Here is a 25,867-nt window from a genome sequence, read left to right as displayed (position 1 = left end):
TTTTTGTTCAAGTAATAATGATTAATTCACAACCTTTAATGACATCCTCGTAGACGAGGTGGAGAGGAAGTTTTTCACTCAGATCTTTGTCTTTTTCTTGCAGTTTGACCAACAATCACTGCTGCAAAGTAACACATCCGTCTGACACGCTTTCAGTGTGATTTCTGTGTTTCTGCTGAACTTTTAGTTTGCTGTGAAACAGACTAAAACGATCAGATGTATCGGAGCTTGCAGCTGTCCCGAGCAGACTCGGTTTGTGGAAAACATCACAGTAATCCTGATTATTTGGTTATATTGTGTTTAACGCACAGACAGCCAGGTCTGTGGGGGTTTGATGGAAAGAGCAACAAGCCTTTAAGTGGCTTCATTTTCATCATGATGTCTAACATTCAACACAACAGCCTGAGCTAGCTGCACATTTGCAGCTCAGCTGGAAAACACTGCAGCTGTTCTCTGACATTTTCCCTCCAGAAGAACTCGATTCGCTTCCACTTGCAGGACAGACGACGTTCTGGCGGAGAAGTCCCAGTTTTCCTGTCATTGAAAGCAGCTTCATAACGATAGTCACACACAGACTCTTCACGCGGAAAACCATGAGAGAAATATTTCCTGCAAATCAGATCAGCAGGGTTTTATGCTGAACATCAGCAGCATTTATAAACAGTCGATGAATCAGCGAAGAATACAGTTTTTTTTCTTCATCTATATTATCAGAGTGATGTTCACATTGGACTATTCAGCTCTTGGTACGGAAGTTCTGATGTTCATCTTACGGTGTCGGTAAGAACACACACGATGCTCTGTGAAGGTTAACTATCTTTACTTTCACTCATAACAACATCAGCACAGTATTGCACACAACAGGTTAACAGGTTACAGAGTTCTGGGTGGATGAGTGTGATAATGTGGTCTATAACAAATAAATCAAAGACAAATAATATAAGACCACTCTTCCCAGGATTAGATACACATCAGAAACTACACATGCCTTCTGCACATCATACGTAACCTCTCACTATGAAATTAGCACCAAATTAGCTGGAGGTTAGCTAGCTTAATAGTATGAACAAGCCACATGGTGAAGAGATTTTACATACGCACAATAACCAAATAACATTAAAGTTAGGCAGAAATATAGATATTTACTCACAAGTCCTCACACACAACTCAAATGTTTGGTTGCCCTGAAGTCCACCTTAAAGTCGGCTCTCCGTTTGCTTATTACTGCTCATAAGTTTCACTTCTAGCGAGAAGTGTGCAGAATAAAGCAGTACATCTTTACCCAAGGGGAGCACTCACGTCTCATCCACAGTCTTTCCAACATATATATTTTCATCTTCTTGTTTGCTGCAGGTGGTTTTTAAATGTGGTGAGATTCAGTCTCGCCACGGTCCTTAGCAGGAACTGGTCTGTAACATTCTCTCTTCCGGGGTCCTTCAGGGGTCCATTTGGAGCCCACTGCTGTTGTTGTCTTTACATGCTTCTCTTACAGTCAACTTGCAGGTTATTTCTGTCAACCATGATGAAATTATGTAGTTTTTTTTCATAATAACAACACCAGGCTAAGGTTAGCTTGGTTGTGCTAACATCTTGTCATTAGCTTGTGTGTGTGTGTGTGTGTGTGTGTGTGTGTGTGTGTGTGTGTGTGTGTGTGTGTGTGTGTGTGTGTGTGTGTGTGTGTGTGTGTCTGCTGTGTGTAGAGCGTCCAGGGATTTCAGCCAGGCAGCAAGTGTAATGCGTTGTCATGGAGACCCATGTTGGAATGACTTGGTTTCTGTAACGTCAGCAGCATGTTCAGCCATGTTTGCATGACCATCTCTTTGTGTTTTTGTTGTCTCAGCACGCTAACCTAAACACATGACCTTAAAGCTCTCCGTTCCGGACGAGTTTGATGGTATAGTCGAGTCTGTTATTTGCGATTCTCAGCTGTTTGCTGTGCAGCAGCGTCCTGAGGCGGAGAAACCAGTATACAACTATGGAAAGCAGTAAGATTCACTGTTGTTAGCCCCAGCTGGAGTCCCCTGCAGCCATGAAGCATAAACCACCAAGGGCGTGCTGGCTGCCCAAGTACCACCCACCCCCCTTAAACAGACACCCAGCCAATGGCCAGGAAGACCAGGCCTCTCTGGACCGCCACACAACGTGGGTCAGCAGCACCGTGACGTCACCCGTAGGTTTCTGAAGAGCTAAATTGAAGCTCGGTGGGCGGTTCCTACCATCACCATCTTGGCAGGGGCATGCGTGTCACCTCGCCCCAAAAATACAAATATGGGCAAAGAGGTGGAGCTGAGAGGGAGGGAACTCCAAGCTGCCTGTAGCTAAGAGCTAACCGAGCTAACCTGGAGATAACAGGAGCTGCTAACCAGCTAACCAGTCACGTTGTTAACCGGCTAAAACCGCGGTTGTTCTACATTCTTCTGACTTGAAGCGGGAGATTGGGTACCTGTCAATCAAAAGGACACGCCCCTAAATATGCTGAACTTCAAGATTAAATTACTTTTAAATGTGCGAGTTAGAAAAAAAATTTTTTTTTTCCCAATTTGATTCAGATTTTTTTTGTGCCAATTCGATTTAAATTGCCGTTCTTGCGATTCCTCAATATCGCTGATTGTTGTAGATTAAAAACAAAACAAAATGTACAAAACCTTTCTTGCTTGTCATTTTTCTTAATTTCAATAAGGGCAATCTTCGTACCCAGACCATCATTCTGCTGCTATAATGCTCAAGAAGACAAGTAAAAAGGTCAATAAAAAAAATAAACATGACAAAGATTTTTTTTAAAAAGGATTATTTTTATATTTAAAAAAAAATCAATTAAAAATTTTGAAGCAAGAAATCCCGATATTCACATTTGATTTTCCCAACCATGTTTATTTCTGCTGTGAAGTTGGTCTTTTTAACATGGATTCTATGGGGATTTGCTCTGGTTTGGAGCCCCTAGTGGATGAAGGGGGAACTGCAGGTCCGAGCCATGCGCCTCAGGGACCTGGACTGCAGCCAAGACCCCGACGCAGCGAAGCGGTTTTGTTCGGCCTTCGTTGTTTTTAAATGTGATGTAAAATGAAGTTGACCTTGTAGCTCAGTGGCGGATTCAGACGTCCAGATTTCCTGGACAGTCTGAGCTGCTTTGAGACGAAACTGATGCATCTGTGTCGCGGTTGCATGTTGGGAACACTGGAGAAGAGCTGACTGGAAATCTGTTGGATATTTCCCGGGATGTCAGGATCAGTCCGACTGAACAAACGTTGTTCCTCTGGATGGCGACCATGACAGCTCCTCCTCTTGTTGGATGCATGAAGGCTGCAGCTGCAACGTTATCTCCCCCCAAACCGAGATGTGACCGTTAGTTATCGGGCTGCAGATGGTTTCAGACAGATTGTGCTGACTAATGTCAGGAAGACTCTGTCAAGGTTTTCAGAGCTCTTTAAGACAAAATAACAGCAACTCATTTATAACTTCAGCTCTGGAGGTGATAAAACTGGTCAAAGCAGTGGTTTAATGAGGCTCATGCTGTCTTAAACTGGTGCTTCCTCTTCTTAATTATTTATAATTATTTATTTTAATGTTAAAGCCAAAGTTTGCCTCTGTTTAACCCTGTAGGTAAATAAAAAAAAAACTTATAGTTATAGTTGTAGATATTGCCACCATTTATGTCCTAAGAAATAATGATTTTATTGATTAATTTGGTTCTAAAAACAGAATATGCTGATAATTAATAAAATTACATAATGTGTTTACAACGGGATGTAAGAGATACATCATGTCGGCGTTATGCTCATGTCATACTTTCTACATAATTCAGTTGTTTTCCTGGAATTTTAATATAATAGTTGTAATAAAAATAGAAAAATTCTTGTCAAGTTTAATTAGTGGAGAATAAAAAACAGGAAAGAAGCAAAGTACATGTTTTAGTATTAGAAAGTACTTTGAGGTTTGATCAACACGTTAGACGATTCATTCTATGAAATCTGTCTAAAGCAGGGCCGGATTAAAAGTACACAGGTCCCTGGGCCCAGAGTGTTTCAGGGGCCCCCTTCGCCACCGCAACATTGTGAAAATTATGACTGATATACCCGTTAAACGACATTTCTGACATCTCTCAGCCAGTGGTACCAATAGTAATACACTAGACACTGTGATTATCCTGTTTTTATGTACATTTAGTCTCATGTCCAAACTGCCGGTGTACGCCCTACGTGGGCGCCACATGGGGGCGTGACCCCTGAACCTGCGCCCATAATGCCCATTGGATAATCCGGCCTCGGTCTGAACGCTCAGCTGAAGCTTTCATCCGTTTAAAAACCGCTTCTTCTAGTTAAAACCAGAACCTAAGTAGAAGGAGAATTTAGAAGAAGGTTGGATTTTAACTTTTAAAAGTCGAATAAAATGCTTAAATAAGAGAATAAATGTTTTGTTGTATTTCAAACATCAGGCTTGTAATTCAGTGACACGCTGATTCATCATTTCAGTCGCTCACTGCAGAAACATTTTTAAGCATTTCTTCATCTAAATTGAGTAATTTGTGGTTTCATGAAGGTAAAACTCTGCTAATCCTCCTGAAAGCTGAGTAAACACAAACTCCATGCTGTATGAGAAAGTGATAACACACACACGTGTGTGTGTTCAGGCTGTTGGATGAGAAAGTCTTTTTCTTGTTTGGTTAAGTTGAATCTCACTTCGGTTTTTCTCATTTAGATCATTTTATTTGGTTTATTCAGCATCTCATCCTGGTTGTTTTACATATTCACAATATGTCGCGTGTTTATCGCTCTTTTACCAACTTTATCATCATTTGTCAATAATTTCACATCCCTTTCTGTCATGTTACGGATTAATGTTATTTAAATACCATAATTAAAATACCATAAGTATCATCGGCCAGTAATGGTGATAATGGTAACCAGTACAAACTGGTTATCTCCATGTCGTAAGAACTCAGAAAGAAATGATCCAAAAAGGAACGACCATATATGGAAGCTGATTGGCTGAGCTCCTGACGTTGCAGGTGATCTTATCAATAATATGATGCCACTGAAGCTGAAACACTCAGTTTCACATTTAACTCAAAAACCAGACTTATGCACATGTGAACCACATGTGCATAAGTCTGGTTTTGGAATGATTTAACGTGTAATCTAAACGTGAATCACATAATTTAATCACCATGTGTTTCACATGTAGGCAACATGGTGTTCACATGTGAACTGCTTGTGATTTGCATGTGGTATTCTTGGGCTTCACATGTGTCAATCACATGATTCATATGTGTAAACGTGTGGTTTGGGAACTGTTTCACGTGATCCACGTCATTCAGATGTGAATCAGGTGTTTTTGACATGTCAAGCACATGTGGTTGACATGTGAACAACATGGAAATCACATGTCAGCCACATGTATTTCACATGTGATTTCCATGTTGTTCACATGTCAACCACATGTGCTTCCCATGTGTGAAGCATGCCTGATTCCCATGTGGTTCACATGCTCTTTCTATGTTTCAACCAAATGTAATTCACATGTGCTTCACATTTATAAAAATGTAGATGTGAACTAATTTGTAATTCTCATGTGTTTCACATTTGAATTACATGAGAATCACATGTTAACTGCACATGATTTACATGTTGTTTTCATGGTCTTCACATGAGAGTTGTTTTTTTGACATTTTAAGGATTCAGGCTTCATTTCCACCAATCAGAGAGCTTTAAACTGACGGTAACGTCCAATCAGGAGCAGCCAAAGATCAACAAGTGATGAGAAAAGCAGGGAAATAATGATCCTCTATGGCTGGAATAAAGCCAAGAAGACGTTTGGGATGCAGCTGAGGTGGAGGTGCTGCAGTGAGCAGAGCAGGTAGATAGTAGCAGGAAGACGTGTGGAAACATGGAAACTGTGTGTGTGTGTGTGTGTGTGGGTTTTAGACGTGAGAGTATGATGTGCAGATGACTTGGTCACTGCTGATCTATGTGTGTTATTTCTACAAACTTCTGGTTTCTCTTTATGCTGCTTTATCTGTTCATACGTTCATTTTACATCATTTTAGCCTCAGAATCTGACAGCTGAGGCTAAAAACGTCACGTCTCCATGGAAACGTCACGTCTCCATGGAAACGTCACGTCTCCATGGATATGTCACATCTCCATGGAAACGTCACGTCTCCATGGAAACATCTCGTCTGCATGGATTCGTCACGTCTGCATGGAAACGTCACGTCTCCATGGAAACGTCTTGTCTGCATGGAAACGTCATGGAAATTTTTATATAAAACTGTTTGATGTTAAACTCCGGTGATCTACCAGGTGGTACAGTTGCCATGGTTGCCCTTTAAACCTGGTTTATATCAGAAACGAAGCAAAATGTCGAAATTTTTCCAGATCACAGTTGTTCTTTCAAATGTCTCAGACTCGATCGGTCTGGTTCTGACCCAGACTACGGTCCTACTGTAAAGAGGTGCGGTCCTCCTGAAGCGATCTGCCGTCATTCCGGTCAGGGAATATGACGTGACTCTGCAGAGAAGTTCGTCTTGCTTGCCCTAGTTTCTGCAGCAGCAGGAACTCCAGTAACCCCCACGTGGCTCCGTCATTTGTTTTTTCATGGATGTAGCCATGTGTGACCGTGGGGGGGCGGAGCCGGGCTGCAGGGTGTGTGTGCCGCTCGGCCTCTGCTGGCATCCATCTCGGCGGTGCGTGTCCGCCTCTGTGCCTTTAAGAGGCAGGGTCTGATATGTGAGTGTGTGTGGGGGTATTTCTCAAACACAGAAGGGGGGAGTGGTGGTGGTCCTGGTTGAGATCCACAGCTTCAGAGGGAAAGCTGTGACTGTGTGTGTGTGTGAGGAAGAAGGTGTGGACAGACAGATAGGTGGACAGGCAGCCAGGAGGGCTTTTATCAGCGCTGAGGAGACAGAGATTGAAACCCGCCTGAGGAGAAGTTGGAAGAGCGAGCGCAGCCAGGCCATGTCCATGCTCATGACTGACCCGGGTCAGAGAGTCGCAGAGGAGCAGGAATACGTCCAGGCCTACGAGAACGTCAGAGAGAAATACAAAGGTAACCAAGTTGGGATGGGAGGTGTGTGCTGAGCCTGCTGAGCTCCTTACTCCTTCTTCAGTGTTTGTTGACACTGTTGCTCCTCTTCATCAGCTTGCTATCTGCTCTGCAGCTGTATCTGGAGGTAAAGGAGGTTAAGTTGTGGTCTTTTATCAGGGCTGACTGATAGAATTAGTGTCTCAGTAAAACAAAGAGGAGTTTGTGTCCTTTGCAGTTTAACCTGGTGGGGGGGGTCGGTGGGCAGACTGGAGAGGTGAGACATTGCCTGGGTGGCACAGATCCCAGACTGCAACATGAATGATAAGTGTGGCTTCATCAAGTATTCGCTTTACAAGTACAGTGTTTGCAAAAGTCCTTTGATTCTCTACAAACTGAATGAAAACCCAGAAAACTTGAGCTGTTCCTTCAAACGGAGTATTTTATATGTCAGAACCGAACTGTTCCGGCTCCTGAAAGCTGGTCCTGCTGGGGCTCCATCATCTTTAGGTTCTTCTCAGGTGGACTGAGGTCTAAACTTTGACTCAACTATTTAAACACAGTTCAACGTTTCCCCTGACACCCCTAATGATGACGCAGAGGACAGATATGCAGATGGACGGACAGTTTGTCCATCTTCTGCATCGCTTACGCACATAATTCAATCTGTTTTTAGGGGCTTAGCTGTCTGTAACTTGTCACAGAAAACAAAGCAAAACCACCGGAAACCACTGGGGGCAGTGTTGAGCTCTGTCGTTGACATGCAACTAGCTAAAGGAAAAAACCAGAGAAGAAGACGAGGAACAGGAAGATGATGCAGAAACCACCAAATTAAAAGCACACAAAGTAGCTGCAGAAGATGGGAACAGCAAAAAACTTCATGGTTTTATTTTTCTTCTTCTGGTGTTTTTGGACAGTTGTAAATAACTTTATCGTGGTGCGTTACCGCAACCAGCAGCTGCCTAGACACAGAAGTGAACTCTGAACTCGGCACTGCCCACTAGTGGAAGAACCACTGTAACAACAATGCGAACAATGAAGTAGGAGGACGGAGAGGTGAAAAACGGATGTTTACATACGAAAGGAAGCAGAAACAAACCTTTTAATGTTGCTTCTCGCTGAGGATCGTTGGGTCTCATCCAATATCTTTCCAATCTTTGGTCTAAAGTTATACTCAACTTTACAAAAACCCTTCGTCAGATTCATGGTTGTGTTTGTAAAATGTCAGATTTTCTTCTTCCTCATGGGGATCCTCCGTGTCGGGGGCCGCACCTGTTTGACCAGCGGGGTCATTCTGGCGGGGGTCATTCTGCCGGGGATGTTGGTAGGGGTTCTGCACTGCAGCCATATGGCTGCGGATTGGAGCCCTGTCTGGGCGTTACCTGTGGCTGCGTCTCTGTTGGTCCCTCCTGGGGCGGCTCCTGACATGGATGGACTCCCCAGATGTTGTTTCCTCACAGAGGTGTCGAGCCAGATACTGATGACAGAATCCTACATTTATTGGTTTTTATTTTGGCATCAATGGTCAGAGGAAGGGTTGGGTTGTGTGCGTGTGTGGGTGACGTGTGTGTGTTTTTAAATGTGAAACTGTTTTTAATTTTTTATGTTAAGCACTTTGATATGCTTTTGAATGAAAAGTGCTATACAAATAAAGTTTGATTTGAATTGATTGTAGGTATTTTTCCTCCTGAAGCTCAGTAAACATTCATACAGCGATGCCACCTCTGCTGCCTTCAGCTCCGATGTGGTATCTTCACGTTCAGTAATTCTTAATGCCTCTGATGATGATAAAAATACTTTATTCAAGACTTTTTTTGTGATACGCCCCCCCATCCACGGCTAATTTATCTTCACCCTGTCTCTTCTCTGAGATCTGTCCAGCCAGAAAAAGTCTGTCTTATCTTGACTCTTGTCTTATCTCTTTCTTTGCTCCAGTACCATCTTCTTGCATGTCTTCGCTGAGTTAGCCGTGGTGCACGTTCAGAACAACTGGTTTATATCAGCTTGCCAGCGTGTGACGTGGTGCACACTGAGTTTTCAGGTCAGAAAGTTGTTAGGCTGTCTTTAAGATGCATAAACCTGATAAACCTCCTTTGCCAGTGCTTTTATCAAACTTGACATAACCTTGGTTTCCTGAATAAACAGATTATTCTAACAAAAAGCCACCGTCACAGTAAATTATAATGGAGAAAGGAGACATTCAGCAGGTGGAACCTGGAGTTTCAGCTGACTTGGACATTTATTGGGATATATTTTACTGTTGAGGAACTGAGGGTCGTCAACCTTCTTCCCAGTGTAAAAACTCTGGATGAAGCAGGATTTCCTCAACAATTTCCCTTAATTTAGCTCCATCTATCTTTCCGTCAGTTCCCAGGAAAACATCCCCATGACATGATACGACCACCACCGTGCCTGGCTATGGAGGATGAGAGTGGTTTGGTTTGTTCCAGACTTTTCTATGATGAACCAGAAACCCAGTTTTAGATCTGAAGGTACCTAGAAGCACCAGAGGAGATTTTAGGGCTACAGATCCATCTGTTATGTGGCTGTACATATGTTTTGGGACACATTTCCTTTAAAGTTGGGATGAAATTGTCCCAGAACTTATGATAAATGGTGTAGAGCAGTGATTCCAGAGCTGTGATCACAGGACGAGTGTGAGGAAAAAAATCCGATTTGCTCTTAAAAGAATCAAAACAAGCATCTGTGAGGATGACGAGCATCAAACACTCCTGTTACACACAGAGGTGTGTGTTGACAGAAATCTGAGATGAAGACAAGCACACACCTGCAGGAAATGTGGTGAAAAAACTGGAGTTGAGATCTGGAGAATGAAGTTACGCGCTACTTCCACTGCAGATTGAACAGCTTGTGGGTGTGTTTGCACGTTTCAGCTCCAAGTTAGCGAAGATTTGTGGAGCAATGTGACCATTTTCATAGGAAATGAGCTCAGTTTTACAATAAGCTGATGAGTTGAAATCCTAAAAGACACCAGCGTTGAGACGCCAGTCGTCGTCTTCTCCATGCTGTCCTGAAGCTCGTATGAGTGGCAGAGGTTTGTATTCCTATCAAGTCAAACTTTATTTATATAACCCTTTTCATGCACAAAGTGCTTCATATTATAATAAAAATATGTCATCACAAAGAAAAGTTTATCACAAAAACAAATCAAAGCAAACACACATACATAAACACACTCGTTTGCACAAACAAACAAACGTGTTTTGGTACCACGGGGAGGAAACAGAGGTCGCCTGCAGCCCGCCACACAGGGCTGCACTGCAGGGCCCTGACAACCCACGCAGGGACAGTCACCATGGCAACGACCACGCAGTCAGAAGCCACCATCTAAAACCAGTTATTGGTCAGGTCAAATGTTCCATCACTGGTTGCTTGGTTACCAGTACTGGTTTATCATTGGTAAAGATGCATCATCCAGCTGCGCGTGTGCAGTTAAAGACTCTCTCGTCTCAGTTTTACTGCTTTTACTTACATACACTAGTGTTGACAAGTTATGGGACACTTTCCTGTTGGATTTCATTGGAAATTTATGATAAAGGGTGTAATAGTGCATAAAGTTTTCTGTGTTTAGTTGAATAATAAATCTTCAACTAAATCCGATTTGCCTGTTGCCTACACATGATCACATCTGGTTTATATAACATGGTGAAGGTCCAGATGTGGCGTGTTTGCGGCGACGTCCACCACTTTTCTGAAATGTGTGACGCTGAGCAGCTTCCAGCCGTCTGATGCAGACGAATGAGAGACGAATGACGACGCTTTAGAAGCTGTCATTGTTCACCCTTCAGCACCAGACTGTCCGTACGGATCAATCATCTCATGCTTTTAGGAGCAGATTCGCTCCATCCAGTCTGGTCCCTTTCCTCCCACGTGGTTGCATGTCACCGCTGAGCTGCTCTGACACGCTCCGATGCTTCACGCCAGCCTCATGACCTCCGGTCCGTCTGCCAAACCTCCACTTCCTGTTAGTCTTTCCAACTCATCCGAGTTGATTCAGACGAGGACATGACGGGTTTGAGAAACTGGCTTTATTGTTTTAAAGCTTGTCTTTAGATGTGAACGTGTGTGTGTGTGTGTGTGTGTGTGTGTGTGTGTGTGTGTGTGTGTGTGTGTGTGTGTGTGTGTGTGTGTGAGCTGCAGTCGGATAATGTTGCCTTTGTGGTGGTACAAGTCAACAACAGCTGTAAATTTACTTTTTAAGGGCTTTTAGGTGAAAATGAAAGCATTTTAAGGGGTTAATAAAAATGAATTTATTTGTTTGGATCTGAATTGTTTGGAATTGGCGTCACAGTGAGAGAATGAATCCCTGGAGGGAAGCTTTCATGGGGCTGCGCTGCTTCAGGGAGGCTTTTTTATTTTCTGCATCGCTGCACCTCGACCTACGGTGGCCATGAAGTACAAACCACAACTACAAGTTAAGATTCATAATGGCAAATGATGACAATCTAAAAAAAGAAAAAAAAACCAACAAATAAAATTAACACAACAAATAACAAAACACACCGATATGCAAACGGGGAGACGGCAGATCGTTGGTTAGACAATGGCGCCGGCGTTTTCTGTTGCCCATTATTGTCAGTTTGTCGTTTTTGCTTTTTAGTTTTCAGTTGTGGTTTGAACTTCTGGGCCACCGTGCCGACCACACGATGATCCTCAAACAGGTGGTTGAAGAGAGTTGTTCCGCCAGCTGACGTCACGTTTGTGTGAATTTCTGCAGCAGGTGAAGCTGAGTTTCCTGCTCGGCTGCAGCTCTGCATCAGAATAGCAAGAGAACAGATCTAAAAGCGTAAAACATGCATGTCTGCTTTAAATACTCGCCCCAAATAAACCCCGACTCTTCCTGTTATTCTGGGGGGGGGGGCGAGTTAAAATGGACTCGTGACATTTAACCTGAAGTCATGTGTGCATGGTAGTCTGCAGCGAGTTGGACTTGTTGGATCTCTTCATGCGATCTAAACCTAATGAAAGATATGAAGCAGAATGGAGAGAAAAGCTATTCTATTCTATTCTATTTATGCTCAAAAAGTTGCCAACAAATGTTGTTACAACAGGATAAAAATGAGATGAAATGGTTCTTAAATATTGTTTTTCATCTCTTTCTTGGTCGTCACAGTGTTTAAAGTCGCTTGAGGTGACACACAACATCCTGTTTGGGTTCTGGTGATGATCTGGACCTCCATCAGACCTGTTTTCAAATAACTTCATAGGCGTGCATTACAGCTGCTAACCAGTATCAAAACCACAGCCTGTATAAAAAGATGGGCGGAGTCTCCGTGACGTCACCCGTTGGTTTCTGAAGAGCTGAATTGAAGCTCAGTGGGCGGTTCCCACCATCACCATCTTGGCAGGGGCATGCGTGTCGTCTCACCTGGAAAATACAAATATGGGCAAAGAGGTGGAGCTGAGAGGGGGGCTGTGAGCGTCATGGTGGATGATTGACATCGAGCAAAACTCCGAGCTTTCTGTAGCTAAGAGCTAACCGAGCTAACCCGGAGATAACAGGGGCTAACCAGCTAACGGAGGTAAGCGGGCTAAAGCTAAGTCACGTTGTTAACCGGCTAAAAAACCGCGGTTGTTCTACGTTCTTCTGACTTGAAGCGGGAGATCGGATACCTGTCAATCAAAAAGACACGCCCCTAAATATGCCGAATTTAAACGAGCGAGTTCGAAAAAAATTCACTCCCCCCACAGTTGTCATGAAGGTAAACCTGACCTATTCAACCTAAAATGGATTTTTGAACCAGGCTGTAAACTTGTTTATTTCTGCTGTAAACATGTTTATTCCTGCTGTGAAGTTGGTCTTTTTAACATGGGAGTCTATGGGGATTTGCTCTGTTTTGCAGCCCGTTTTGTGGATGAAGGGTAAACTGCAGTTTTATGCACTTCTGCATTGGCTTCACTTTTTACCGCCGGAGGCTCCGTCCATCTTTCATATACGGTCTCTGATTTCCACTGATCTTCAGTCCAGTTCTTTGGTCATGTGACCTCAGCCTTTTCTGGTTTCTTGACAACCACGTTTCCATGGAGACCGTTTCTGACGAGGCTTCGGCCGACAGTAGATGGATCAGCTGAACAGATAACGTCTTTCAGGTTCTGGTTCAGACTCTTCTTCTTTTGTCCTCCACGTGTTTCTGCCTCCATGCTGAGATATGCTAACAGCTAGCGGCTAACAGCTTGTTGCTGCTAACATCTGGTTTTCCGATTCTCACACCAGTTCTCAGATCTTTGCTGCTTTTCAGATAAAACTTAAGAAAAGAACAAATGATGCCTGTTTGAGACGAAGAGCCTGAAGTTCCAGAAATGTAAATAAATCAGAAGATGCGGCAGATGTAGACATGCTGAGATTTGATGTGAAACTGTCTCAAAGAAACTGGAACATCTTTTAATGACGCTATTTTTTGTGGTGATCTTATCTCTGTTTGTTCTAAGAACTCTATAATTAATCCTGTTTGTGAGACGCCGTCCTCCCTCTTCTTATAGTAGATAAACTGCTGTTCTGGGAAACCTTCAGCTACAGGATAACCTGAGCTAACAGCAGCGTTGTGTGTCTGCGTTGAATCACCAGCAGGTATCCTTCATAAAAGGTCTGCGATAAGTTGAGTCACTGCTGAGAAAGCCTCTCCTCACTTCACTTCCAGCTGCCTCAGATCGGTTTCATGCAACTTGACCTCAAATTCAAAAATAGTATAAGCCGTGCACGTATATATGCATGCACGATCACATGCAGAGACCCCCGCAAACCTTAATAACAGCAGCTAGAGTAGACGTAAACCGGACATTAACACCCACCACAGCTGCTGCTTTTATAACAGATAAAGGAATATATGTCATCTCACAGGGGTTAAATAAAACATTTTAATGGATCCTGCTGAACTTTTCACATTTAATCACATCAGACTGACGGAAACTCCACGATGAGGGTTGAGAAGAAGCTGCAGGGAGACCAAACAAAAAAATTTTTTTTTTATTGTGAATTTGTTAATTTGAGGTAAAATAGTTATGTGTTTAAACTATAATATCTTGCGTCAGTTTGGTGAAGACAGTGCCAATCTAGTCCTGAACCCGACATTGGCTTGTTGTGAGATGTGTAATCCTGTTTGATAAGTCAGTGTTTTACTGTTTAACCGCTTCTCCTTGAAGAAAATCATGTTACTTTCAATGAAACCCAGAGGATAGCAGCTCGGTTCAGCTAGGAACTAGTAAAGTTGTCCTAGGAGAGTAAAGCTGTCCTAGGAGCTAGTAAAGTTATGCTAGGAGCGAGTGAAGTTATGCTAGGAGCTAGTAAAGTTATGCTAGGAGCGAGTGAAGTTATGCTAGGAGCGAGTGAAGTTATGCTAGGAGCTAGTAAAGTTATGCTAGGAGCTAGTAAAGTTATGCTAGGAGCGAGTGAAGTTATGCTAGGAGCTAGTAAAGTTATGCTAGGAGATAGTAAAGTTTTGCTAGGAGCGAGTGAAGTTATGCTAGGAGCGAGTAACGTTATGCCTCTAACTAGTGAAATTGTCTTAGTAACTGGTTAAGTAAGAGAGGTAGTCCTTGGATCCAGTAAAATTTTCCTAATCAGTAGTTAAGTAGGAAAAGTTGTCCTAGTAACTAATGAAATTGTTCTAGGAGTGAGAAAAGTTGTTCTAGGAACTAAAAAAGTTGTTCCAGTAACTAGTGAAGGAGAAGTAGTTATAGGAACTAGTAAAGTTACCCTAAGAGTGAAGATAGTTCTAGGAACTAGATAAGTTACTCTAGTAACTAGTGAAGTTGGAGAATTATTCAGTGGTAATAGTTAAGTTGTCCGAGTGTGAAAAGGCGTTCTATAAACTAGTAAAGTTCTTCTAGTAACTAGTGAAGTAGGAGAATTAGAGAGTGTAGAGTGTGAAAAAGTGTTCTAAGAACTATTAGTTATTCTCAGAACTGGTAAAGTTCTTCTAGTAACTGGTAAAGTTGTTCTAGCAACTAGTAAAGTAAGAGAATTAGTCATAGGTGCTATTAAAACCGTCACGGTGTGAAAAGGTGTGCTGTATACTAGTAAAGTTGTCCTAGTAACTAGTCAGGTTGTTCTAGTAACTAGTGAAACAGGATAGTTAGTAAAGATGTCTGAGTGTGAAAAGGTGTTGTAGGAACTACTAAAGTTCTTCTAGTAACTAGTTAGTTGAAGAATTACTCATGCATACTAGTAAAGTTGTCAAAGTGTGAAAATGTGTTCTATGAGCTATTAGTTATTCTCGGAACTATTAAAGTTCTTCTAGTAACTGGTAAAGTTGTTTCAGGAACGAGTCAAGTAAGAGAATAAATCATAGCTACTAGTAAAGTTGTCCAAGTGTGAAAAGGTGTTCTAGGAACTAGTAAAGTTGTCCTAGTAACTAGTGAAGTAAGGGAATTAGTCATAGGTGCTATTAAAATTGTCAGAGTGTGAAAAGATGTGCTATATACTAGTAAAGTTGTCCTAGTAACTTGTCAGGTTGTTCTAGTAAGTATCAAAGTAAGAGACTTAGTCATAAGTACTAGAAAAGATGTCTGAGTGTGAAAAGGTGTTGTAGGAACTAGTAAAGTTCTTCTAGTAACTAGTTATGTTGGATAACTAGTCATATGTACTAATAAAGTTGTCAAAGTGTGAAAAAGTGTTCTATGAACTATTAGTTATCCTCGGAACTAATAAAGTTATTCTAGTAACTGGTAAAGTTGTTTTAGGAACTAGTGAAACAGGAGAATTAGTCATTGCTACTAGTAAAGTCAGTATGAATAGTTCTTCTAGGAACTAGTGAAGTAAGAGAATTAGTATTAGGTACTATTAAAGTTGTTCAAGTGTGAAAAGGTGTGCTGTATACTAGTAAAGTTGTCCTAGTAACTAGTCAGGTTGTTCTAGTAACTATTAAAGTGGGAGAATTAGTCATACGTACTAGTAAAGTTGTCAAAGTGTGATAAAGTGTTCCAGGAACTGTTAGTTATTCTCAGAACTAGTAGAGTTATTCTAGTAACTGGTAAAGTTGTCCAAGGAACTAGTGAAATAGGAGAATTAGTCATAGCTACTAGTAAAGTTGTCCAAGTGTGAAAAGGTGTTCTAGGAACTAGTAAAGTTATTTTAGGAGCTAGTAAAGTTGTCTTGGTAATGAGATGAAGTTGTGGACGTGGAATATAATGATGATCTTTCATCAGCTGGATCTTCTCTGCAGCTGAAACAAAGCTGGATATATCTACAGAGTTTAGTGCACGAGAAGCGTCTCCTCGCGGGATCTAAGCTTCATTCAGCTGGAAAACAACTGAGCTGGACTGTTGTCCGTTTTCATGTAGATTTTTAGAAAGTGTTGGAATTGCAGAGCTGATGACCTCCACCAGCGGAGGACATTCTCATATATCATCTGGACATTTGTTCACACCTCGGCTCCATCCTGCCAGCCGGACAGCTCGGAGGGCCGCACATCACTGCAGGATCTTCTCACCTGTCCGCTACTTCACATGGATTGGAAAGGTGTCCTCTTTGGTCTCCGTTTGTTCGCATGAACACATTGTGTATCGAGTGTTAAACATGATGTGTGAGTGTACTAATACACACATAACATGGATAAAAAACATCCCACAACGTCCCACAATGTTCCACAATGTTCCACAACGTCCCACAACGTCCCACAATGTCCCACAATGTCCCACAACGTTCCACAATGTTCCACAATGTTCCACAATGTCCCACAACGTCCCACAATGTTCCACAATGTTCCACAACGTCCCACAATGTTCCACAACGTCCCACAACGTCCCACAACGTCCCACAATGTTCCACAATGTCCCACAACGTCCCACAACGTCCCACAACGTCCCACAATGTCCCACAATGTCCCACAACGTCCCACAACGTTCCACAATGTTCCACAATGTCCCACAACGTCCCACAACGTCCCACAATGTTCCACAACGTCCCACAATGTTCCACAATGTTCCACAACGTCCCACAACGTCCCACAATGTCCCACAACGTCCCACAATGTTCCACAATGTTCCACAACGTCCCACAATGTTCCACAATGTTCCACAACGTCCCACAACGTCCCACAACGTCCCACAATGTCCCACAATGTCCCACAACGTCCCACAACGTCCCACAACGTTCCACAACGTTCCACAATGTTCCACAACGTCCCACAACGTCCCACAACGTCCCACAACGTCCCACAATGTTCCACAACGTCCCACAATGTTCCACAACGTCCCACAATGTTCCACAATGTTCCACAACGTCCCACAATGTTCCACAACGTCCCACAACGTCCCACAACGTCCCACAATGTCCCACAATGTCCCACAACGTCCCACAACGTCCCACAATGTTCCACAATGTTCCACAATGTCCCACAACGTTCCACAATGTCCCACAACGTCCCACAACGTCCCACAACGTCCCACAATGTCCCACAACGTCCCACAATGTTCCACAATGTTCCACAACGTCCCACAATGTTCCACAATGTTCCACAACGTCCCACAACGTCCCACAACGTCCCACAATGTCCCACAATGTCCCACAACGTCCCACAACGTCCCACAACGTTCCACAATGTTCCACAACGTCCCACAACGTCCCACAACGTCCCACAACGTCCCACAATGTTCCACAACGTCCCACAATGTTCCACAACGTCCCACAATGTTCCACAATGTTCCACAACGTCCCACAATGTTCCACAACGTCCCACAACGTCCCACAACGTCCCACAATGTCCCACAACGTCCCACAACGTCCCACAATGTTCCACAATGTTCCACAATGTCCCACAACGTTCCACAATGTTCCACAACGTCCCACAATGTTCCACAATGTCCCACAACGTCCCACAACGTCCCACAATGTTCCACAATGTCCCACAACGTTCCACAATGTTCCACAATGTCCCACAACGTCCCACAATGTTCCACAATGTCCCACAACGTTCCACAATGTTCCACAATGTTCCACAACGTCCCACAACGTCCCACAATGTTCCACAACGTCCCACAATGTTCCACAACGTCCCACAATGTTCCACAATGTTCCACAACGTCCCACAACGTCCCACAACGTCCCACAACGTCCCACAATGTCCCACAACGTCCCACAACGTCCCACAACGTCCCACAACGTCCCACAACGTCCCACAATGTTCCACAACGTCCCACAATGTTCCACAACGTCCCACAATGTTCCACAACGTCCCACAACGTCCCACAACGTCCCACAACGTTCCACAACGTCGCACAATGTTCCACAACGTCCCACAACGTCCCACAACGTCCCACAATGTTCCACAATGTTCCACAATGTTCCACAACGTCCCACAATGTTCCACAACGTCCCACAATGTTCCACAACGTCCCACAATGTTCCACAATGTTCCACAACGTCCCACAATGTCCCACAATGTTCCACAACGTCCCACAACGTCCCACAACGTCCCACAATGTCCCACAATGTCCCACAATGTTCCACAACGTCCCACAACGTCCCACAACGTCCCACAACGTCCCACAATGTTCCACAATGTTCCACAACGTCCCACAATGTTCCACAATGTTCCACAACGTCCCACAACGTCCCACAATGTTCCACAATGTTCCACAACGTCCCACAACGTCCCACAACGTCCCACAATGTCCCACAACGTCCCACAATGTCCCACAATGTTCCACAATGTTCCACAACGTCCCACAACGTCCCACAACGTCCCACAACGTCCCACAACGTCCCACAATGTTCCACAACGTCCCACAACGTCCCACAACGTCCCACAATGTCCCACAATGTCCCACAACGTCCCACAACGTCCCACAATGTTCCACAACGTCCCACAATGTCCCACAATGTTTCACAACGTCCCACAACGTCCCACAACGTCCCACAATGTTCCACAACGTCCCACAATGTTCCACAACGTCCCACAACGTCCCACAATGTTCCACAACGTCCCACAATGTTCCACAACGTCCCACAATGTTCCACAACGTCCCACAACGTCCCACAACGTCCCACAACGTCCCACAACGTTCCACAACGTCCCACAATGTTCCACAACGTCCCACAATGTTCCACAATGTTCCACAATGTCCCACAATGTTCCACAATGTCCCACAATGTCCCACAATGTTCCACAATGTCCCACAATGTCCCACAACGTCCCACAACGTCCCACAACGTCCCACAATGTTCCACAACGTCCCACAACGTCCCACAATGTTCCACAACGTCCCACAATGTCCCACAACGTCCCACAATGTTCCACAACGTCCCACAACGTCCCACAATGTTCCACAACGTCCCACAACGTCCCACAATGTTCCACAACGTCCCACAACGTCCCACAATGTTCCACAACGTCCCACAACGTCCCACAATGTTCCACAACGTCCCACAACGTCCCACAATGTTCCACAATGTTCCACAATGTCCCACAACGTCCCACAATGTTCCACAACGTCCCACAACATCCCACAACGTCCCACAATGTTCCACAACGTCCCACAATGTTCCACATTGTTCCACAATGTCCCACAATGTTCCACAATGTCCCACAATGTTCCACAACGTCCCACAATGTTCCACAACGTCCCACAATGTTCCACAACGTCCCACAACGTCCCACAACGTCCCACAACGTTCCACAATGTTCCACAACGTCCCACAATGTTCCACAATGTTCCACAACGTCCCACAATGTTCCACAACGTCCCACAATGTTCCACAATGTCCCACAACGTCCCACAACGTCCCACAATGTCCCACAACGTCCCACAATGTCCCACAACGTCCCACAATGTTCCACAACGTCCCACAACGTCCCACAATGTTCCACAACGTCCCACAACGTCCCACAATGTTCCACAATGTTCCACAACGTCCCACAATGTTCCACAATGTTCCACAACGTCCCACAATGTTCCACAACGTCCCACAATGTTCCACAACGTCCCACAATGTTCCACAATGTTCCACAACGTCCCACAATGTTCCACAACGTCCCACAATGTTCCACAACGTCCCACAACGTCCCACAACGTCCCACAACGTCCCACAACGTCCCACAATGTTCCACAATGTTCCACAATGTTCCACAACGTCCCACAATGTTCCACAATGTCCCACAATGTTCCACAACGTCCCACAATGTTTCACAATGTTCCACAACATCTCACTTCTTCTGCATCACCCCCAGAGGTGATTCTAGGTTCTCTGGGGGCCGCAGGCACATGTTTACAAGGGGCCCCTCCCCCTCATTTTATAATGATAATGTACATTTATAACATAATCATGTTAATATTTTTTATTTTCATTTTTTTAAAAGCATAAACTTATTTAATGTAATTTCATCTGCAGCCAGTCTGTTCATGCTCCTCTGACCTCTGACCTCAACCCAGACCTTCTGGTGCAGACGGCTCGCTGGATATTTCCTCCTCTTCAGACCTTTCTGGAAACCCAGGAGACGGTTGTGTGTGAAAAGCAGAATATCTGAGACCAAACTGATGCCAACATTGAAACGAAATATTTCTAACGTCCGTAGGAGGAATAAAGTTGTGGGATTTATGAGGACACTGGTTTTTCAGTCCATCAGGTTTCCTGTTTCTGCTGCTTCTCTACCGGCCGTCGAGTTCACATTCGCACCGAGGATCAATCCTGATGATGATGATGATGATGAAGGACGTGTGAGATGCAACTGGTTTGTGCATCTGCAGAGAAATCCAAACCCCGGCCGCCGCGAGGCGGAGTTTCCCGGACAGAGCGGAGCTGCTGTAACCGAGACGGGGTTTATATCCGAGCCGAGGATTAGCGTCTGCTGCAGCCCACTGAGTCAGGAACAGCTGACATGATTTATGGAATCACACTGCAGGAAGATTCATCATGATTTTCTCACTTCAAACTGGATCCGGACAGTTTCAGTCATTCCACTCTGACAAAGTTTTCAGCAGATTCTGAAATAAATCATCTTCCTGTTTTTACCAAACAGCAGCTTGAGTTCTCGCTCGGAATGACGGCAAGACGGAAGGAACCCTCAGAGGTGTGTGTACGCGGTCCAGTCCAGGAGAGTCCAGACTCCAGGAACCAGTCCGGTTGTCTGGGAGAGTCCAGACTCCAGGAACCGGTCCGGTTGTCTGGGAGAGTCCAGACTCCAGGAACCGGTCCGGTCCAGGAGAGTCCAGACTCCAGGAACCAGTCCGGTTGTCTGGGAGAGTCCAGACTCCAGGAACCGGTCCGGTTTTCCAGGAGAGTCCAGACTCCAGGAACCGGTCCGGTCCAGGAGAGTTCAGACTCCAGGAACCAGTCCGGTTGTCTGGGAGAGTCCAGACTCCAGGAACCGGTCCGGTTGTCTGGGAGAGTCCAGACTCCAGGAACCAGTCCGGTTGTCTGGGAGAGTCCAGACTCCAGGAACCAGTCCGGTTGTCTGGGAGAGTTCAGACTCCAGGAACCGGTCCGGTCCAGGAGAGTTCAGACTCCAGGAACCGGTCCGGTTGTCTGGGAGAGTCCAGACTCCAGGAACCGGTCCGGTTGTCTGGGAGAGTCCAGACTCCAGGAACCAGTCCGGTTGTCTGGGAGAGTCCAGACTCCAGGAACCGGTCCGGTTGTCTGGGAGAGTCCAGACTCCAGGAACCGGTCCGGTCCAGGAGAGTCCAGACTCCAGGAACCAGTCCAGTTGTCTGGGAGAGTCCAGACTCCAGGAACCGGTCCGGTCCAGGAGAGTCCAGACTCCAGGAACCAGTCCGGTTGTCTGGGAGAGTCCAGACTCCAGGAACTGGTCCGGTCCAGGAGAGTCCAGACTCCAGGAACCAGTCCGGTTGTCTGGGAGAGTCCGGACTCCAGGAACCGGTCCGGTCCAGGAGAGTCCAGACTCCAGGAACCGGTCCGGTCCAGGAGAGTTCAGACTCCAGGAACCGGTCCGGTTGTCTGGGAGAGTCCAGACTCCAGGAACCGGTCCGGTTGTCTGGGAGAGTCCAGACTCCAGGAACCGGTCCGGTTGTCTGGGAGAGTCCAGACTCCAGGAACCGGTCCGGTTGTCTGGGAGAGTCCAGACTCCAGGAACCGGTCCGGTTGTCTGGGAGAGTCCAGACTCCAGGAACCGGTCCGGTTGTCTGGGAGAGTTCAGACTCCAGGAACTGGTCCGGTTGTCTGGGAGAGTCCAGACTCCAGGAACCGGTCCGGTTGTCTGGGAGAGTTCAGACTCCAGGAACCGGTCCGGTTGTCTGGGAGAGTCCAGACTCCAGGAACCGGTCCGGTTGTCTGGGAGAGTCCAGACTCCAGGAACCGGTCCGGTTGTCTGGGAGAGTTCAGACTCCAGGAACCGGTCCGGTTGTCTGGGAGAGTCCAGACTCCAGGAACCGGTCCGGTTGTCTGGGAGAGTTCAGACTCCAGGAACCGGTCCGGTCCAGGAGAGTTCAGACTCCAGGAACCGGTCCGGTCCAGGAGAGTTCAGACTCCAGGAACCGGTTCGGTCCAGGAAAGTCCAGTCTCCAGGAACCCAGAAGAAGCAGAAGATGTCCGATGTTAACACACCGGACATCTTCTGCTTCAGGACTCGTTCTGATGACGGGTCAATCAGCACCCGGCTGCTGCTTTAATTCCCCCGACAGCAGGAAGGATCAACCCTGTTTGCTTCTACGTTTGGCCTGCAGCAGTTTCATCGGCTCCACCTGAGTCTCCCGGCCGTGTTTTGGTTCATGCTGTGGAACAATCACACCCTGGTTCTGGTATGCTGCAGTAAGCCAGACTAAAGCCAGGAATGTCAGGATCGAGCTGACAGGCATGTCCTCTTTTTTTTTTCTGCTTTTTCCAGCTGCCTGTTTGACATGTTCACATCTGACTGTGGGCCAACAACAAAACCATGTTACGGCCAAAAGCAGACATCGTGCAGAATGCACACACAGATGGAAACATGTGCTTTAAAGATCTGGGAAAAGATAAGACCAGTAAAAACACCAGAATAAAAAACCGAATCACAGTGAATGAACACAGAGTCAAACTTTGTTAATAAATAGTTCATTTCTGTAAAAGATTAAAATGGCATCCAGTCTTGTTTAAAAAGGAAACGGCAGCAGGAACAAAGCTCCTCTTCTAGCGTGTCCTCTATGATCTCCGGACTCTCGTCTGACTCGATGACGTGAACTTAAACTCACTCGCTGCGGGATGAGAGGTTAAAATGGAGCTGGCTATTCGCTGCATCTCTCTGGTGAACAGCGACTCTAGACCCAGCTGGGACTCCACAACCAGACGGTAACACCAACCCAACCTGTTGGTTTACTTATATAGGCTGTTATGAATTGGCTTTCATTAAGCTGAATTTAATTGAATTGAATTGAATTGAATTGAATTGAATTGAACAAAGCTTATGGCCCATTTCTGCTCCCTTTACGTACATAAATGGGTCGGCCAGACGTTACTGGTATCACAGTTTCATGCTTCCCTTACATTGGTCAGGTTGTCGGGTCAAACATCCACCAGAGGGCAGTGCAGAGTAGGGCTGCACAATTGATCAGATTTTGATTGTGATCACAATTTCGGTGACAACAATTGAATAAAACCTGATCACTCAGGTTCTCAACCAGCAGTCTGCCGACCACCAGGGGGCGAACTCGTGGTTAAGGCTTCATTAAGCTGCCTAAATACCAAGCGTGCACAATTTTTACCAGCAGCCAGTTAAATATCGTTGGATTGGTTGGACATTTGTGGTCTGCATTTTTCCTGTTGCAGGTAAAATTGATTGTTTTGATTAAAACAGCTGATCGAGGTGGTAAAAATACAAACATTTTTACAACAGATGTCATTAAAATACACAAACCCTGCCGCGTACACAACCCGCCCTGCTGCGGACGAAGTTGCTCGTTAGATATGAAATAACCAGTTTTGTTGCACAGAAAGCAGACATCGCCGCCCGCATTGATCCCTTCCAGCTTCACTCCCAACTCCCACTGTAATCATGATTACAGTATTAATCAAAATAATCGTGATTATTATTTTGGTCATAATCACGCAGTCTTGGGCAGAGCTCAGAGTTCACCTCTGAGGTCAGTTTCAGATAATAACATGGAGATGATGATTATAATAATGATGAGACATTAAAAGAGGCAGAACAGTAGACAGAGGTGGTTCATGAAGCCATTAAATACATCATGACGGTTTCTTCTTCTTTTTTGTTCCTTTGCATGTTAGTTTTACCGCTCAACACTGCCCCCTGTGTTTTCTGGTCACATTGCTTTGTTTGCACTCCGAAAATGGATCAGATTGACCATTTGCTACGTCCCGCCATAGAAGTGCCCCTGATCAATCATATGTTAGCAACAGTAACTAAGAGAGGAGAGTCTGGCAAGCTTCCTCTTTCTGCTCAACATATCAAAGCAGCGCGTTTACGTAACTCTGGTTTGAGTAATGTTGTATTTTCCGCCTTCAGAAATCTCAAAACACAATTGGACAGATGCTAAATATGAATGAAACTGTGTGGAAGACCTCCCTCGCAGCAGAATCCATCAAAAATAACAAAAACTACAGTTTGTTCCAAGGTGAGATGCTAACGCCAGCTAGCATGCAGTCGTTAGCTACAAGACAAGTAGAATATCAACTACAAGTTACCAGCGCTTTAACACTGAGTAACGTCGTTGTTTACTGCTTGAGACTAAACAAATGTATCAGATAAACTCGAGTAACGCTGGTTGACAAACATTTAGCAACAGGTTAAAACTTAACAGATTTGACATGTACAGGAAAGTTTGCTTAAAATGAAACGATATATAGACTCACCCTGCAAAACGTTGTTGTTCCTTTATAAGTCTGTTCCGTACATGAACAGTCAAGACGTTTGGTGACTGAGTCAGGCCTTCGCCACGATTTTAACATCTTCTTCATCGACTTTGCTCTCTCCACATGTAATGTTATGAATGTATTTTGTCACCTGCATCTTGCCGTCCTTTCTGTCCCCTTCTCTCTGATATTTCCCAGCTATTAATGCAGACATTTAAAATGATTTCCTTTGGAATATTTTAACCAGAACTGCTGAGAAATTCCTGCATTGGAGATAAATGGCGGAGTAGAAGGATTGCTCATAGTAACAGTAACCATGAGGGCGGGATTTAGCAATCGGGCAGTTACGTACACAGATGATGCAGAAGACAACAAATGGCCGTTTAATTCATTTTCATGTTCTTTTCAGAATAGACGAACAGTTTTGTCACCTATGAACACGATTTGGTCCATTTTCAAGAAGATTAGCAATCCTTCACAGGAAACAGATCAATACCACTGGAAACCACTGGGGGCAGTGTTGGGTTGGATAGCTGATATTTGACCAGAGAAGAACAGGAACAAGGAGAAAATGTTGCAGATACCACCAAATAAAAAGCACAGAAGAAGAGATCAAATTTAAAGAGCATAGCAAACAAACTGTGGTGCTATTCTTCTATTTCTTCTGTTTTCAGATGGTTGTAAACAACTTTATTTACTTTACAACTGTCTGAAAACATCTGAAGAAGAATAAAATCATAAAAGTTTGCTGCTATTCTCATTAAAAAGGATGGTTTTAATGGGCATTTTTTTGCATCATTTACTTCCTGTTCTTCTTCTTCTCTGGTTTGTTTCTTTTGCTGGTTGCAAGCAGTTATAAAACTCAACACTGCCCCCGTGGTTTCTGGTGGTATTACTGTTTTAAAGAGTAACAACACAACAAAACAACACAATTTGCCTAAACACAACATAATTAGCCACAATGGAAGTTACTCAGCTTTTTATCCTTTTTTCTCGGGACTTCCACAATAGAATTTACATCATCTGAGGTGAGCGGCGATGTTCCTAACATCCCGGGAAGTCAGCTGTTTTTGATGGAAAATGGAAGAAAAA

General features: G+C 44.6%; 1 protein-coding gene across 3 annotated transcripts in view; it reads left to right on the top strand.

Moving 5' to 3' along the window:
* Positions 1 to 6,824: 6,824 nt before the first annotated feature.
* Positions 6,825 to 25,867, top strand: part of pleca (plectin a) — a 131,271-nt gene continuing 112,228 nt past the window's right edge. For all 3 annotated transcript variants that reach the window (XM_079258655.1, XM_079258654.1, XM_079258653.1), the window contains exon 1: positions 6,825 to 7,044. In XM_079258655.1, the coding sequence (XP_079114781.1) occupies positions 6,954 to 7,044 (91 nt within the window). In that variant the 5' untranslated portion in view covers positions 6,825 to 6,953. The remainder of the gene's footprint in view (positions 7,045 to 25,867) is intronic.

The sequence above is a fragment of the Telmatherina bonti genome (assembly GCF_933228915.1).
Source record: "Telmatherina bonti genome assembly, chromosome: 19".
Taxonomy (NCBI): Eukaryota; Metazoa; Chordata; class Actinopteri; order Atheriniformes; family Telmatherinidae; genus Telmatherina; species Telmatherina bonti.
Note: the sequence above shows the minus strand (reverse complement) of the source record. Positions and strands in the feature narration are given on the sequence as shown.